This window comes from Triticum urartu, chromosome 4A (assembly GCF_056163025.1).
Source record: "Triticum urartu cultivar PI428250 chromosome 4A, HENAU_Tu73, whole genome shotgun sequence".
NCBI classification, from domain to species: Eukaryota; Viridiplantae; Streptophyta; class Magnoliopsida; order Poales; family Poaceae; genus Triticum; species Triticum urartu.
In genome coordinates this window covers 556,089,682-556,106,128 of record NC_141876.1, presented here as the reverse complement: position 1 = coordinate 556,106,128, position 16,447 = coordinate 556,089,682, and the positions used below count along the sequence as shown (strand labels likewise).

Sequence of the window (16,447 nt, the reverse complement as noted above, 5' to 3'; positions counted from 1 at the left end):
CTCTTTTGTGCGCTCGTAAGATGGCAATGGCCAAACATGGATGACTAATCAGTGGAGCTCTACTATAGGATTTTTAATAACGTTGCATTGTACCACATTGGTCTTTTCACACATTAAAAAAGGTTAATTATTAATTTTGAAAATATGCTTTTCAATCGAAGTAATTCACGCCGTCCAATTTGCGTGAAGTTTATGCTTTGATTCCATTTAATTTTAAATGTGTTAACTATGAGCATCTTCCGGGCAAAAAAACTATGGGCATCTAACCAATTTAGCCGGTATGCGTGATTCTTTTTCTTCATGTATTCTAGACCCTTGTCACGCTCTTTTTAGCCATACATATACTAAAATATCAATCAATCAATCAATCAATCAATCTCTCTACATGTCCCTTTCCCAGGATAGCAATGTCATATGTCGATGACTAATTGATGGAGCTCTACCGTAGGATTTATAATTTAGCATTTTAGGTATGTTTTTCTTTTCACACATTAAAAAGTGGTTAATTATTAATTTTGACCCTGCAAATGTTTATATTAATTTTGAATATATGCTTTTCAATCAGATTAATTAATGCCATCCATTTGCATGAAGTTTATGCTATGATTCCATTTAAATCTACGTGTGTCAACTATGGGCATCTCCTAAAAAAACTATTGGCATCTAACCAATTTAGCTGGCACATGTGATTAATATTTTTTCCAGGTGTTTCAGACCCGTGTCAAGCTCTCTTTGGGCCACACATGCAGTGAAATATCAAAATATCTCCCTCTCCCCACCTCTCTCTCCCCCTCCCTCCATCTCTCTCTCTCTCTCTCTCTCACACACACACACACACACATGATAGCAAACGACCAATGTCAATGACTAATCATTGGAGTAGCATTGTAGGCACAATGGTCTTTTACATGAAAAAGTGCTTATTATTAATTTCAAATATATGCTTTTCAATTGGATTAATTCACCCATCCAATTGGTGTGAAGCTTATGCTTTGATTCCATTTAAATTTAAATTTGTCAACTATGAGCATCTCCCGGGCAAAAAAGTTGCGGGCACCTAACCAATTTAGCCGGTATGCATGATTGTTTTTTCTGCATGTTCCGGGCCCATGTTGTGTTCTCTTGGGCCATACATGCACTGAAATATCCATCTCTCTCTTAGGATAGCAATGGCCAATGTCGAGGACTAATCAATGGAACTCTATCGTAGAATTTATAATAGAGTATTGTAGGCAGATTGGTCTTTTCACATATTGAAAAAAAAGTGGCCAATTATTAATTTTGAACATCTGCTATTCAATCAAACAAATCACACCATCCAATTTGCTTGAAGTTTATGTTTTGATTTCATTTAAATTTAAATGTGTCAACTATGAGCATCTCCTGGGGAAAAAGAAACTATTGGGCATCTAACCAATTTAGCCGGTATGTGTGATTTTTTCCACGTGTTTCAGATCTATGTAGCGCTCTCTTTGGCCATATATGCATTGAAATATAAATCGTTGATGACTCATCAATGGAGCCCTGCCGTAGGATTTATAATGTAGCATTGTAGGCACATTGTTCTTTTCTCAAGTTAAGAAAGTGGTTAAATATTAATTTTAAATAGTTGCTTTTCAGTAAGATTAATTCACATCATTCAATTTGTGTGAATTTTATGCTTTTGGTTCCATTTAAATTTAAATGTGTCGACTATGAGCATCTTTCGGGCAAAAAAAAACTATTGGGCATCTTGATTCTTTTTTCTTTTTGCGTGTTCCCACCCCCTCCTCTCTCTCTCTCTCTCTCTCCCTGAGGATAGCAATGGCCAATGTCGATGACTAATCAATGGAGCTCTACCGGAGGATTTATAATGTAGGATTGTAAGCACATTGTTCTTTTCACACATTAAAACGGAAAGTGGTTAATTATTATTTTTGAATAGCTGCTTTTCAATCAGATTAATTCACGCACATCCAATTTGCGTGAAGCTCATGCTTTGGTTCCATTTAAATTTAAATGTGTCAACCATGGGCATCTCTTGGGCAAAAAAAAAAGAGCTATGGGCATCTAACAAATTTAGCCGGTATGCATGATTATTTTTTTCGCGTATACCATACCTGTGTCGTGCTCTTTTTGGCAATACATGCACCGAAAAATCGATCATTCTCTAGTTTTAGCTTTTATGGTATCACATCGAAGGTTGCAAAAAGTTTTTGAGAAATCACCGCCGGGCAAAGGCACATTAACAGGTGTAGAAAGGCATGACTGCCACGAGAAGGTAGCTCCCTTGTTAGCCATCTTCTTAACCCGGTGAGTCTTTTGTGTAAGGTCTTCGATGATGAGGTGCAACCTGATAGAGTTGTGGTGATAGTTGTGGTCGAGAGTCATGGCGTTCCTATAGGCTTAAATCTTTCAAAGGATGTTGAGTAGCACCATTGGCCAAATACCTTCCGAGTGAGGCACCCGACAAACCCATAGGTTATGGAGGTGGAAGGGCAGATGACTGACGATCTCAGGGCGGAACCACTATAGCGTGAGGGTAGTGGTGCACTGCTCATGTGGTTAGATTTCTTGTGATGGAACCAGCTCATCAAGGTTCAAGTTCTAGATATTTTTTAGATTTATTTCAGCATTTTTAGCGATGTTTGTTCAGTGGAAGGAGACTTTTCTGTCGACTACGATGGCGCTTGTGGTGACTTTGTCAATCTTAAAATATTGTATTGGTTTGGAGATGCTCGTAGAAATAATATGTGTGTGCATGTTTATAAAGATGAGTATGTGTGTGTACGTGGGCATGTATGAGTGATCGGAGTGTTGGACGAATAAGAACCCATGGAGGGTGGAAGGACGAAAGCGGAGAACGACGAGCGAGACGTGGGGGAGCGGGACAGGGAACTTTATATATATTTTTTAAGTTCTTTTTATTATTCAGTACATATATAAATTTGCCGTCTTTTCTTGGCCATGGTAAGGTGAGGCTATGCTTAAATCTCTCACCCTCTCACCACATGCAAAGGTTAGAGAGAGAAATGCGGGGACAAACGGCGGGCGCGGGCACCCTGCTCCCTCTCTCCCCTCTCCAATCCTACGGAGAATGGGAGCGAGCCATTTTCCCTCCTGTTTACAACCAAGAACCAAAACTTCCTCCAAACCTCTTTGGGGACCTTTTCCCCGCATTTCTGGGCCTCCCGCCCGATCCCGCCATACGCCCCTCTCCCGCATCCGCCCGAGCTGTTGATCTGGAGAATCGCAGCTTCTTGATTTGAGATCCGCAGCAGCACCGGTATGTTCCGCTTTCCGATCACAATCTTGTTTGAATCTGCACGACATGCTGATGCTGTGCGTATGAGAACCCTGAATGGTAAATTGGTGCGATTTCTTTGCAGGATAGATTAGATCAAAAATCGAGGGTTCTTGCCACCAATCTGTATGTGCATTGGCGACTGGGGGAAAACCTGTTACTAGGCTGAGAGCATCGTGATTATTGCAGAAATTTGGCTCATCGGCAAAGTTTCGTTGGGAGAAAAGGTTCCATCTTATGGAACCTGATGTTGGCATGAGTAACCAAGGTTGCAGGACTGTTGTTTCCTCATTTACAATCTGGTGTGATCTGAGCATCTTTGTGCCGCACTAATGGGAGGTTCACAGGACAGGCTGGGCATTTGAGCAACCTACATGCAAATTGTCGGTGCCCTGATCTTTCATGGCTGCGAAAGCTCGTGCGAGGCCGCGAGACTCTTGGCGGCGATTCTGGCTGGTGCTGGGCCATGCCTTGAGCGAGTGCTTCCTCATCGTAATGCTGCTTGTGGTCGCCGTGGTGTCGTATACCGCGACGAGGTTCGCGCGCATCTGCAGGATCCGGTCACCGTGCATGCTGTGCTCAAGATTGGACAAGGTTCTGCATGGCAAGGCCTGGTTCTCTGAGGAGCTGATTTGTGCAGCACACAGGGTGGAAATCGCGCGTTTATCTTATTGCCAGATTCACAGTAAGCTCGCACATTCTGATGATCTATGTGGAAAGTGCTTGCTTTCATGTTCTGGACCAGTTGGTAAGCCAGGTAACCCAACAAACATGAGCATTAAGGAGAAGGCGGGGCACACACACCGATGTTCTTGTTGTTCAGAGCCATTCACGAAGAGAGACAACGCGCACAAGTTATTTGAGGAGGTGAATGGCAGGTCTCAGAATGATGGAATGAGCAAAGTGAAGGAGAGAAGCATGGCCACGGCAAGCGTTGGGCATTCTTCGGATGAGGATTTTGATCAATTGCCTCACGGAGGTTACAGAAAGCTAAATGCCTGTCATGACTCTCAATCAGAGATTCATGTCTCAGATGATGATGTTGGCGGCTATGCAAAGCCTTATGAAGCTAAACGTCGAACCAGAGATCTCGACGAGCACTCGAAGGCTGTGCCTGAGCAAATTCGTCAGGAGCTTCCGAAAGAGAAAAGTATGTATCGTTTTCCAAAATGCTATAATCCTTATCTAACCCAAACTATTTCTGAGAATGTCAAATTTGTGAAATGTAGCTTTTCTGGTTGGTGTTGAGGAGGTCGGCGATTTAGAGGGTGTTTCACGAAGCCCTGACCAGGAAGCTGCAGAGGCTTTTGCTGCTTCTGCATCTAACGGGGCCCGCTCAACTACAAACCATCATATCAACCGCAACAGTAGCATGAAGAATGCTCCTGGTGGTAGAGGCAATCTTAGGTCTCCTCGATGGTCTGAAGTAATCTCCGCTAAGGAAACCAATTCAACAACACATGAAGAAGTGAAGACATTCATGTCCCAGTTGTCTTCTGCACGAGGCCTCGATGGTCCTTGGAGTGAGGTGGCTGCTAGCCCCAGAATCAGCATACAGATTGATGAGTACAGTCAATCTGATGCCATTGATGGCAGACAGTTCCTTGATCTGGAACCATCTGATGTTCCAACTGAAGCTGAAGGTGAAATCTCCCCTGAGTCCCTGAAGAAGCAATGCGAGCTTAACAAGAAAAAACTAAGCATCCTTTATAAAGAGCTCGAGGCAGAACGGAGTGCTTCGTCTGTTGCAGCAAGTGAAGCGATGGCTATGATCAATAGGTTGCAAGTTGAAAAGGCTGCAATGCACATGGAGGCGCTGCAGTATCTCCGGATGATGGAAGAGCAGGCTGATCATGACCAAGAAGAAATTGGAAAGCTAAATGACTTGCTTACAGAAAGAGAGAAAGAAATGCTTGACCTGGAAGCTGAACTCGAAAGTTATGAGAGCAGGTTCCGCATCGAACCATTTGATCTCGGAAATTTTGACGCTGTTGATGGAGGCATGGCACTCAGAGTCTTGGATAGCTCAGATTTTGTGAGGAATACCATCTTTGGTTTTGAAGATGAGAAGGCCAAAATTTTGGAATCCTTGAGCAGATTAGAGGAAACACTTGGCGTGCCTTACACAAATAGATTTGATTTGGGTGGCGCAAGTGATATCATACAGAGTGGGTCACTGAGAGATCATCCAAGTGATGGGCCTGGCCAACATGTAGAGAACTCAGAATTGGAACGCCGGAGTTCACTATTGCCTCAGGAGCACATGAACGACGAATCACGCTTGAACGATGACTCACTGAGAGATCATCCAAGTGATGGGCCTGGCCAACATCTAGAAAACTCAGAATTGGAATGTGGGAGTTCACTATTGCCTCAGGAGCACATGAACGATGAATCACACTTGAACAATGACTCACTGAGAGATCATCCAAGTGATGGACCTGGCCAAGATCTAGAAAACTCAGAATTGGAAAGTCGGAGTTCACTATTGCCTCAGGAACACATGAACGATAAATCACACTTGAAAGATGACTCAATGAGAGATCATCCAAGTGATGGGCCTGGCCAACATGTAGAAAACTCAGAATTGGAGTGTCGGAGTTCACTATTGCCTCAGGAAGACTTGAACGATGAATCACTGAGAGATCAGCCAAGTGATGGGCCTGGCCAATACGTAGAAAACCCAGAACTGGAATGCCGAAGTTCACTGTTGCCGCAGGAAGACCTGAAAGATGAATCCGTCTCATTACAACGAAATGATGAAAATCAATCTGTTGAGAACCAAAAATATGTTGGCTCATGTTCGCGCTCAGATGATGATAAAATTAGTTCCGTGGAAAGCATTAAACAAGAAATTTCGCTCTTGAATAGTAGACTCATGGCACTTGAAGCAGATCAGAAGTTTCTCAAGCAGATATTGAGTTCTCTTAAATGTAGTAGTGATGGAGAACAATATGTGCAGGAGATAACTAGTCATTTGAGGGAGCTGCGAAGAATCGTTACCGAGCAGAGAGATAGGACAGCTCTATGAGCTCAAAATTATTCAGCATTCAGAAGGTAATAATAGGCCATAGTTGTAGCCCATCTGTTGGCAATGAGTTTGAGAACATGCTGTGGAAAAACAAAATATGTAGTATAGCTTATAGGATGTGTATCAGGATAGGTTGATGTTCAGGAGACCTTATGCATTGTATGAGGTCCAGCAAATGTATTGCAAATATCTTTTGAAATTATTAGCCTTAGGTTGATTCTTCCATCAAAGCGCCTCAGTCAATAATCTCACAGGACACATCTCACCAATTATCAGTGTAGTGTATGAACTTCCAGACATTCAGTCACTTGGTGTTATATAATGTGATCCCTAGCATTACTCTAATCTCTTTTCTTGTAACCTACAGCAACAACTCGTTGAATCAGCGTGATCATTAGATCTTACACAGTTCCTCCATTGTGTGTCCTTAAGTAACCTCTGACCTTGTGTCATATCCAAATGGAACATATAGCACAAGTTACTGTTTTTTGGACTGGAAAGAAACAAGTAATTGTTCCAGCAGTGTCGAAATAACCGAAGGACTTGGTAGCGTCTCATGATGTTTATTGACATACTATTACATATTACAATGTGGAGATTCTTTTCCAGTCTCTATTTTCTTTGTCTGTCGACGTGTGTCGATCAGCGACAACACGCGAACTTCATGATGCCCAGTGCCTCCAGTTGGGAAGTACGGCAGTAATCTCTCTGTGGCCTTGCAAAACCTGGGATACGATGCATGCTTTTGTGTCGCGACGAGGCGACTGGGGAACAGGAGAAGGGACATGGAATGTGACTAGGCTGGAGGAGAAGTGGAACATCCTTGGAGCAGAAAATAGCACGAGCGCTTCGAACTTGTTCCCCGGGTTGACAGCCACAGTGGAGCAGTCATGCTTCCACCAGGGCCTCGGATTTCAGTTTGCACTACATGTAGGGAAGATCGCCATCCTGGGAGCTGAGGTAATCACCCAGTTGAAGTTCATCTTGTTCCCCTCATCGTCACACCGCGACAAGGGGGGCAAGCTTCAGACGAGTCGACAGCGCAGGCAGCACACACTGCATTTAGGGTTCGTCATCACTGTTTTGATAGTCAATCTCAGGATCTCAGTCCATGGTGTCATCGTAACTGAGACATAACCGTAGTTAGGGCAAAGATAGACGGCCACTGCACAGTTATCAATAGATCACACGAAGAAAGGGGGAAACTACCAAAATCACCTCTTTTTTTTTATCAAATCATCATATGGAAGATGACTTCGCACCACACTTGCCACTTGGTAAAATCACATTCTCATCAACAAAAGGCTTTCAAAGAAGCCTGGGCTTCGAACTATTGTTCATCACCTGAGAGCAGCATGATGAACCAGTAAAAATAAAAAAGAATCTATACGGATTAAAAAAAAATACAACAATCTACTACTCAGCATGGCATCAAGCCTGGACGGTGCTTCGCTCCGGTGCCACCTCTAGCATCAACAAAAGGTCGGAAACCACACCGCTAACAGGGACAACATTCAGAAAGCGCTCACTGGAACCATTGACTGGCGTCTTGGACAGGACTGAAACTTCAGGACAGACTGAGCATCCTTCAACCAACTCAGTCCATGTTTTTCCTTCCTCGTTGAGATCGGATTCTCTCAAGAGATTCAGTACTTTATCTAGGTGAGCGACATTCCTGCCTGCTCCACATCCAGTGGCGGTCGCAGCACCGACTGCATTTGCTAGTACTAGTGTGCTAATCGCCGACAAGCCGTGGAGGAACCCGAAAGCTATAGCAGCAGTGAAGCTATCTCCGCATCCAACCGTGTCCACAACGCGGATCTATGGAAATACAAAGCATGGTGAATACCAAAAATATGACAATTCAGGAAAAAATAACTTCCATTACTTGTGCCAAGAGTACAAAGATCCTTCGTCAGCACAGCAAGTACCTTAAAAGAAGGTGCACATGAAACAGCGCTTTCGGTGATCATGATTGATCCCTTAGAACCCATTTTGATGACAACCCATTTTGTCCGGGTTCCTCTTCTTAGCAATTCTTGCCCTGCCTGAATTGGGTTTCCGATGTTGGTTAGGGACTCAGCCTGTCAAAGCAATAAACAGGAAGTGGTGAGAAATGAGGCGAGAAAATGCTAGAATAAGTACAGCACACTCAGGCACTGTCCTCTAAGCCAGGTTAAATTCAGCAAATAAAATTCTTCAGAAAAGCAGTTGATGTTTGCCAGTGGAGTATCTCTCAATCTTATTTCAAGATAAGTGTTTTGCATTTTATTTAATTATTGGAAAAGGCAAATATTCAGAGAAAAGTTCAATGTGCCAAATAGAAAATCGTTTTCGTTGGAAAGATAGGCACGACCCATATAGTACTGATCATTGACAGTTACACATGGAATCACATGTATGAAGACAATCTGGAAGAGTGAACGCAAAAAGGAATCTGGAACATATGCTGTTTGATTTGTTTTTTACCAGAGAAGTCCATCAAGCAAATGAATGTGACTACAAGATATCTATTGTGCTGGATATATATGATCGCTCTTCTGTAAACAGAAGTAACACCAACTTTCAGGAAGGCATGCAAAGCTGCTTCAGTGATAAAGGTTTATGAAGGCAGCCAAATCAGCACAGAACTTGAATATAAAATGGGTGATAACTCGGATATAACCGTGTGCACAAGCAGCATACATAACCAAATAGTAAATCAGCCATAATCCTGCAAACCCATCCAACTTCAGGGCTTATAATATGGGTGAACTAACCTCATCTGCCGTCAAAAGGAGAACATCGCTGAGCCTCAGAGCATGCTCAAGCGCTCTCTGTTCATCCAGGTTCCCATGTAAGAGAGACCTTCCACGAGGCCCAGGATCAAAGAATACTGATGTTCCCGCATCAATCGCACAATCAATAGCAGATGCGATCACATCAGGGGAAAATTCATCAAAAGCATATCCATTGCTAAACAATATTTTAGAGTGATGAATGGCTATCTTGGTTTCTGCTGGAAGTTTACGTATCCAACTGAAAGCTGGCTCTTTACTAAAGTCTGCACGGCTGAATTTGCAAAGAAGGAAAGACCAGTAAATATGAAGTAAAAAAACACGTAAATCATACGAGCAAGAATATTGGCTAATCTATTTAATATAATAGGGGGTGCATGAGAACTGACCTGCAGAATCCATGCCTCTGGAATGGATCTACAAGAACCCAGCATAGAAGCGTCTCATAGGCATGTCGACATGCAGTAACATCAGCATTTTCAAGCATCCCGACAACACTAATTCCTTCTGCCTCGAGCACATCAAGAAGAAACTTTCCATAAACCTCCTCTCCAACATGCCCCAGTGTGGAGCAGCGAAGCCCCAGCCTAGCTGCAGCGAATGCCAAGTTGCAGTTCCCACCAGCCTCCCAATATTTCTGTTCAGTTGATAAAGACATAATCAGAACAGCTAAAACGAATGGATGTTGCATAATAAAACAACAACTACTGATGAATCATGAACCTCAGCAGTTCTGACACCTACAATTTTCATCGCACGCTCACATTTCCCATCACAATACAACAATAATCAGGCAAAGATAGTATGTGTACAGTTTTATATCTCAGTAAAAGCCCCCACTCCCCTCCATCCACACAGTTTACAGGCAGATATAATTAAGCAAGAAGGCTGTAAAATTTAGCGATGGCAGCATGAGCATACCCTAAATTGTAACGGAAGGTAAAGCCATGACAATTCTCGCCCGATAGCATTTCTAACGGCAAATCATAACGACTGATCAGCAGATGAGCCCTAGACTATTAAGTATCAACTACCGCGGAACAGTTAGGGGGCGAATACAGAGGATTCCCGCACCGCAACAAGCGAACGGGGCCTGGGGCTCGACCTGGTCGGGCGGCGAGGCGGCGAGGCCCTCCATGTAGGCCAGGCGCTCGTCGCGGTGCGCGGGCGGGAGGCAGGGCACGCTGAGCACGACGTCGACGCAGAGGTTGCCGAGCGTGGCGAGATCCGTCTGCTTCGCCTCCCCGCCCTCCTGCGGCGGGCGCCTCCTGGCCTCGTTGACCGCGCCGGAGACGGCGGCGGCGACGGCGGCGCGCGGCCGGACGCCCCCGCCGGCGACGCGGCGGCGGGGAGGGAGGTGCGGGAAGGGCTGCGGCGGGTGGCGCCGCGCGAGGGGGAGCGGGGCCCGGGAGGCGGTGGCGGGTTTTAGGGTTTGGAGGGCCATCGGAGAGGGGAATGGGGGGGAGGGGGGTGCGGAGGCGGGCCGGGGAGGAGATGGGGGCGGGGAGGGAATCGCAAAATTGGAAGGTGAGCTGAGAGAGGGATGCGATCGCGTGAATGGAACGGCTCAAAGTTGCATCATCGGTGTGGGAATTCTCTCTTGGTTATCCGAATCTATTCGATTAGGGAAAGCAGTTGCAATATTCCTCAGCAACTCGGAAAACTTGTACAGGTGGAAGCCTAGAAGAAGAAAACAAAATTGTGGTGGAGTGAAGAGCATTGAATTCTGACGGAAATTTACGAATAAAGCGAAGGATCGCAAAAATACATGATATTTGTAAACGTGTGAAGACAAGAAAGTGATCGAATGGGTGTTCGAATGTCATTCCCTTCCCATGCTTCGGCGATGACCCACAGGGGTACCATTCTACCCGCCCCCGTCGACAAGACCATGTGCCTCTTCTGCCTCCATCTGTCACAACGTCGAAGGGTGGGGCGAAGAACCCCCGATGCTTCGTTTTAGTGGTAAATTTAGGAATAAGTTTAGTGTGTGTTGTCTTCGGTGTTTGATGGTGAGATGACGACGTTGTCGTTGGCGTGGAACAGATCTTGTCCTTCTCGTCTTGGTTCCGACGATACTTCATGTTGTCATTGGAAGGCAACGGTGGAGTGTCCCCATTTTTTATTGTCCGTATCCGATCTCTTTTGAGCAGATATTTCTTGCCGGTGCTACCTTGCTGAGCCGAGGACGTGGATGTGTCTTGATCCTACAGCTTTTTAATTTTGTTAAGTGAAGGATGGCAACTCGAACTTGTTGCAGGAGCATGTGAGGTTTGTGTTCCTGATGTTTTCCTTTTTTACATGAAAAGGATAATGGGGTTATATTGTAGGTTAAGATTGAGTGTCCGTTCTATTTTTTGTTGTTGTTGTTTTTGACGTTCTGCATACTAAAATATCTAATTAATTTTTTTTAGGGAAAACATCTACATAGGTGCTAGAAGAAAATGTGAAGCTAACATTTCTCATTAAGATATTCTTTGGCGATTTGAAAGAAATGCCTAATAAACTAGTTAAAAGGCATTGTGAACAACCCTAAATATCTGTCAGCTTGTAATGTCGTTTAAAGAATATCTAATGTATCAAATGCTATAGAGTACTTTAATTTCCTTTTTTCAGAGGTTCATGGAAAATAAACCGGATCTGTGATCCACGCTAAAAATGATTAAAACGCCGAATATTTTTATGTGTTCCAAATTTCCTTCTATGTTGTGATAGATACCATTTCAAAACCAGTTGGAAAAAAAAAACATTTCAAACCCCTAGCTCTCTCTTCCCCCAGAATCCCAATCTCTCTCCCCGTCACCCGCCGCCCGCGTCGTCTCTCCCGGCGACGACGTGCCGGCCTCTCCTCTCCTCCCAAGCTCCCCAGCCGACCACCCCGCCCGCCCCTGACTTCCTCTTGCCCGCGCTTCTCCCTCCCACAGCCACCGCCGCTCGAGCTGCCACGCCAGCCGCAGCGGCTACAGCCCTCCCCTCTGCTCCCACCGCCGTCGAGGGTGCCCCCGCGGCGCTCCAGTCGCCGCCGTGATCCGCAGCAGGCCACGCGCAGTCGAAACCCATCGGAATCCCCGCGCCGCCATGCTTCGCCTCCAAAGCTGCATCGCGTCCCATCTCCTCTCGTCTCCATCCGCCCATCTCCGCCGCCTCCTCTCCGCGGCCGCGCCCGCCGTTTCCCCGAGCACGGGATTCGCTGCGGAGGAGTACCTCGTCGCCACCTGCGGCCTCACCCGAGCGCAGGCCCTCAAGGCTTTCCCGAAGGTCTCCCACCTCAAGTCCCCCTCCAATCCCGACGCCGTCCTCGCCTTCCTCGGCGGCCTCGGCCTCTCCAGAGCCGACGTCGCCGCCGCCGTCGCCAAGGACCCCAGGCTACTCTGCGCCCGCGTGGAGAGTACTCTGGCCCCCAACTTCGCTGCGCTCAGCGGCATCGGGCTGTCGCGCTCCGAGATCGTGCGCCTCCTCCGCTTGCGCTGCAGATCTGTCGTCTCCAAGCTGCAGTACTACCTGACCCTCTTCGGCTCCTCCGAGGCCTTCCTTCAGGCGCTGAAGTTCAACTGCAACCTCCTCACACACAGCATCGAGAGTGCGGTCGAGCCCAATGTAGCGTTGCTGCGGGAGTGCGGGCTGGGTGATCGCGACATTGCCAAGCTATGCGTTGGTATGCCATGGCTGCTGACTGCCAACCCAGAATGCATCGGATCAATGGTTGCTCGCGCCGACGGTCTTGGCGTGAGCCGGGAATCTCCCATGTTCAGGCACGCGATGCATGCTGTTGCATTCCACAGCGAGGAGAAGATTGCTGCCAAAATGGAGTACCTGAAAAAGACGCTCAGGTGGTCGGATGCTGAGGTGCGCATTGCTTTGTCCAAGTCTCCAATGATGCTGAGGAGTTCTGAGGGCATGGTGCAGCGCATGTCAGAGTTCCTCATCTCTGAGATGGGGTTGGAACCAGCATACATTGCTCATCGGCCGGCAATGCTCGCTTACAGTCTGGAGCGCCGGATCAGACCCAGGTACTACGTTGTTAAGTATCTTAAGGAAAATGGATTGGTAAGTCGTGACCGGGACTACTATTCCGCACTCACGCCGTCCGAGATGGTATTCTTGGAGAAGTACATATGCCCTCACAAGCAAGCTGCGCCGTACCTTGCTGAAGACTATGATGATGCTTGCAGAGGACAAGTGCCCGATAGGTTCAGATTTGCATGAACCAAGAACAAGGTATTCAAATTTTGATGCTTACTGTACCACATATTCCAATCGCTGTCCTTAATTCATTTGTTCTTGCCTAGCTAACTGTTGGTTGTCACATGCTGGAGCTGCTAACACTTGATGAATCTAGTAATTAGGTTCATGAGTCCTAGTATGTGGTTTGGCCATGTCATCACTTAATAAAGAAGAAATCATGGCATGTTATGAACTTGTTCATTCTTATGTCATGTTGGCAAACATAGTGAAAGTAAGGGTGTGAGATCAGGTCATTTTGCAGATGCATTGAAATCTCAGCGAGTAGTATATCTGCACTCTTGATATCATTCCATGAAGAAAGGCCCTCAGTTTGGCCATGGAAATGATACAAGATAGTCCAATTTGAAATGAACTCGTAAAATTTCCCTTTGAATGACAAGTCTGGACCCTTCTTTAAACAATTCCGGCCTTGTTGATGGCCACAATATGTTAATCACTGCTGACTGCCGAGGATGCAGTTTTGATCTGGTTGTTGGTTCCTTGCTCTAGTTCTTGTAAGCTGAAAATACCCGGTCTTTCCGCAGCATCTTTGTTTGAACATATTAACTGTTGTGAAAGTAATTCACGATTCAATAGTTTCTATCAAGCCCCCCCCCCCCCCCCCCCCCCCTTTTTTTTTCCTCCTACATTTCTGAATGGCTAGGCTGATGCTTTCAGTTCTAGGCACAAAATTGATCTGAAAACTAAATAATGCAGTAATACAATTTCTGTATATGGCCTACTATCTCCCCCAAATACTATGGCTGGTAAAGAGTAAGCCTCCTTTGATCTGCACCAATCAAAGGGCTACATGTGTTCCTTTTTTATGGCCAGCAATGCAACAGGTATGAACGAAGTTATGTTGCTAATATGTTATACCATGGTATAAGCCCAGCAAATGGTTAGAACATTTACCCTTGGTGTTCACCGTAGTATCCAATCTGCCTACATTGATCTCAGGTGTTACATTCACAGGCTATAGCTTTATGCAAACAGAATTAGGCAGTAACATATGCAAGTTGGCTCCTCTAGATGGCATCTGTCCTGTTTTCAGTGTAGTAAAAATATATCTCCACAACCATATCAAGCTTGTACCGCGTCACTTTGTACTAAACTTGTTAAAGCCGGATGTGATACTGGACAGTATGAATTATCAGCTATCTAGAATTTTTCTGTCAGATTGCAAAATCTAGCTGCATATTTAACAAATTTTTAGCTTCCATCTGAACTAGAATTCCTGTTTTCATCTAGGCATGAAATGTCACAATCTTCTGCTATTTCTTAGCATACAAGATGTCAACAAAATTATATGAAAGTGTTTCTTCTCTGCCAAATCGAATTTCTTCATATATGATAGTTGTTTGATCTACTTTAGATAATGGTCCACTTATTCAGTAGGTAATCATAGTTGAATTTATCATTTACATCTCCTTTCGCAGGCCACTGTTGTTGTGTAGCAAGATCCTCCTCCTTGCTATATAGGAGTATTAGCATTCTCTTAATCTTTGAGTGTTTTTAATCTGTGGGCATGCACCTGCAATACCTCATGACAAGTGATGATCCCTTTGAGTAGGTACTGCTTTTCTTATATTTATATAGTTTCATGTGCACATTGAGGGTTATGCCCTTTTTGTGCTGTTATCAGACTGTGGCTGTATACCTTTTGAAATCGTGAGCACCTGGTGCATTACGAGTCAAACTCTTAATAATCTAATTATACTAGGAGAGGTTGTTATTCCTTTCTGTCTCCGATCATAGTTAAGAACAACTTTATTTGGAGGCACTTGAACATGGTTTAGAGCAATGATTACGTGGCAAGATTGCATCTTGGCTGTCCATCAGTTAGACTCGTCACCAGTATAGATTGTTGATATCAATGGATGTGTTCGTAGTATATAAATAATTGTTTTTGTTAAACAGTAGTACTCCATTGTCATGCATATTTTTGCCATTTAGACCTCACAGTTTCATCAGAATTCGATGTTGTATGGTTCTTCTTTCTGAATTGAATTGTATTACGCTTTACCTTTTCTCGCAGGAAATTACTAATTCTGCACTGACATTTCAATTCAATCCCAGGTTTCCCGTTTGTCTATTAAAAGTGTTCCTTTATCCTTATCAGTGTGCCAGCTCATACACCGTACCGAGCCCGTCTCTGTTGTACTTCGTAAGAATGAGCTATATACTGACTACCTCTTGACCTTGTGTTGGCATAGCAGAGTACTCATGGATGGGTAAGAACACACCTCTAATAAGATGTTTGATGCAGCAGTAGTGTTTTTTTTAAGTCTGCAAAAATGTGCATCTTCTCATAAACCCTCCGCAACTTCTTGCAGGCCGGGTACTGGTATATGGAACTCGGATGTCAGGTTAGATATCATAAGCGTTGCAATGCCTTCCATCAATAATGATGGTGTTCCACGTCTCCAAGTCCGACCAGGGAGGCGCCGCTCGAGTCGAATACCTAGGAAACTGTAAACCCTGTCCGCCATTTGTGCGGATCCCAGGCTTGTAAATGTGGAAAATTTGGCTGAATTATTGACTCCCGGTTGGTTAAAACAGAACCAGAGTCCCACGGGCATTGTGGTGGGCACGTCGTTCCCCTGCACTTGACAGGTTTTTCTCCCGTACTGATCTGAGTTTGGACGGACCAACCACGTATCTGACGCTTTTGCTGTCCGGTTGGGGTGCGGCGATCATGGTAGTTATCGAGCCTCCAAGCCGCCACTTTCCGGGAAGCCGTTGCTCCCAAGTCGATCGCTGCACCGGTGCAGCAGCAGCGCTGATGCTTGAACACGGCCGGACTGAAACTCTCCAAGCTGCTGCGGTCCTGGTCTGGTCGATCGACAGATCAAATTCTACGATGCTGCTCCAGCATTTAATCTGTTCAGCAACACGGAAAAATATACGGACCGGCTTAACCGCGTACGTACGTACGTATAGGACCCGATAAAAAGTCGAGTGCTACAAGTAGTACCACTGCAGACTATAGAATAGACCCGGTCCGGTCCTTGGTTTTGACGGTTAACCATGCATGCGTACGCACCGAGCAACCAGTACAAAACGGAACCGCGAGCTTGCCCCTCTTGCACCAACTGGCCTGCAAGTTCAAGCGTTTGTCCACCTTCGGCC

At 45.3% G+C, this 16,447-nt stretch overlaps 3 protein-coding genes across 6 annotated transcripts; 2 read left to right on the top strand and 1 right to left on the bottom strand.

Moving 5' to 3' along the window:
- Positions 1–2,944: 2,944 nt before the first annotated feature.
- LOC125528303 (putative myosin-binding protein 4) lies at positions 2,945–6,410 on the top strand. Its single transcript, XM_048692796.2, has 3 exons — positions 2,945–3,265; positions 3,369–4,433; positions 4,513–6,410. Exons 2-3 carry the CDS (start codon positions 3,686–3,688, stop codon positions 6,312–6,314), a joined length of 2,550 nt encoding a protein of 849 aa, XP_048548753.2. The 5' UTR covers positions 2,945–3,265; positions 3,369–3,685; the 3' UTR covers positions 6,315–6,410.
- A 1,110-nt stretch (positions 6,411–7,520) lies between these two features.
- On the bottom strand, positions 7,521–10,571 carry LOC147976585 (pfkB-like carbohydrate kinase family protein). The gene is made up of 5 exons (XM_087518882.1): positions 10,197–10,571; positions 9,481–9,728; positions 9,074–9,365; positions 8,246–8,398; positions 7,521–8,135 (listed from the first exon to the last, which is right to left on the bottom strand). Exons 1-5 carry the CDS (start codon positions 10,533–10,535, stop codon positions 7,746–7,748), a joined length of 1,422 nt encoding a protein of 473 aa, XP_087375008.1. The 5' UTR covers positions 10,536–10,571; the 3' UTR covers positions 7,521–7,745.
- A 1,255-nt stretch (positions 10,572–11,826) lies between these two features.
- Positions 11,827–15,954, top strand: LOC125528304 (transcription termination factor MTERF8, chloroplastic). Of its 4 annotated transcripts, XR_015601587.1 has the most exons (4): positions 11,828–13,309; positions 14,755–14,888; positions 15,395–15,549; positions 15,652–15,954. XR_015601587.1 is itself a non-coding variant. In XM_087518881.1 (2 exons), the coding sequence occupies exon 1, from the start codon at positions 12,170–12,172 to the stop codon at positions 13,295–13,297; it is 1,128 nt and encodes a 375-aa protein (XP_087375007.1). In that variant the 5' UTR covers positions 11,827–12,169; the 3' UTR covers positions 13,298–13,309; positions 14,033–14,748. The 4 variants fall into 4 exon arrangements, 1 of the variants encoding a protein (XP_087375007.1); XR_015601588.1 differs by lacking the exon at positions 14,755–14,888 and having other exon boundaries at positions 15,438–15,549; XR_015601586.1 differs by lacking the exon at positions 14,755–14,888 and having other exon boundaries at positions 11,829–13,309.
- The last annotated feature ends 493 nt before the right edge of the window (positions 15,955–16,447 follow it).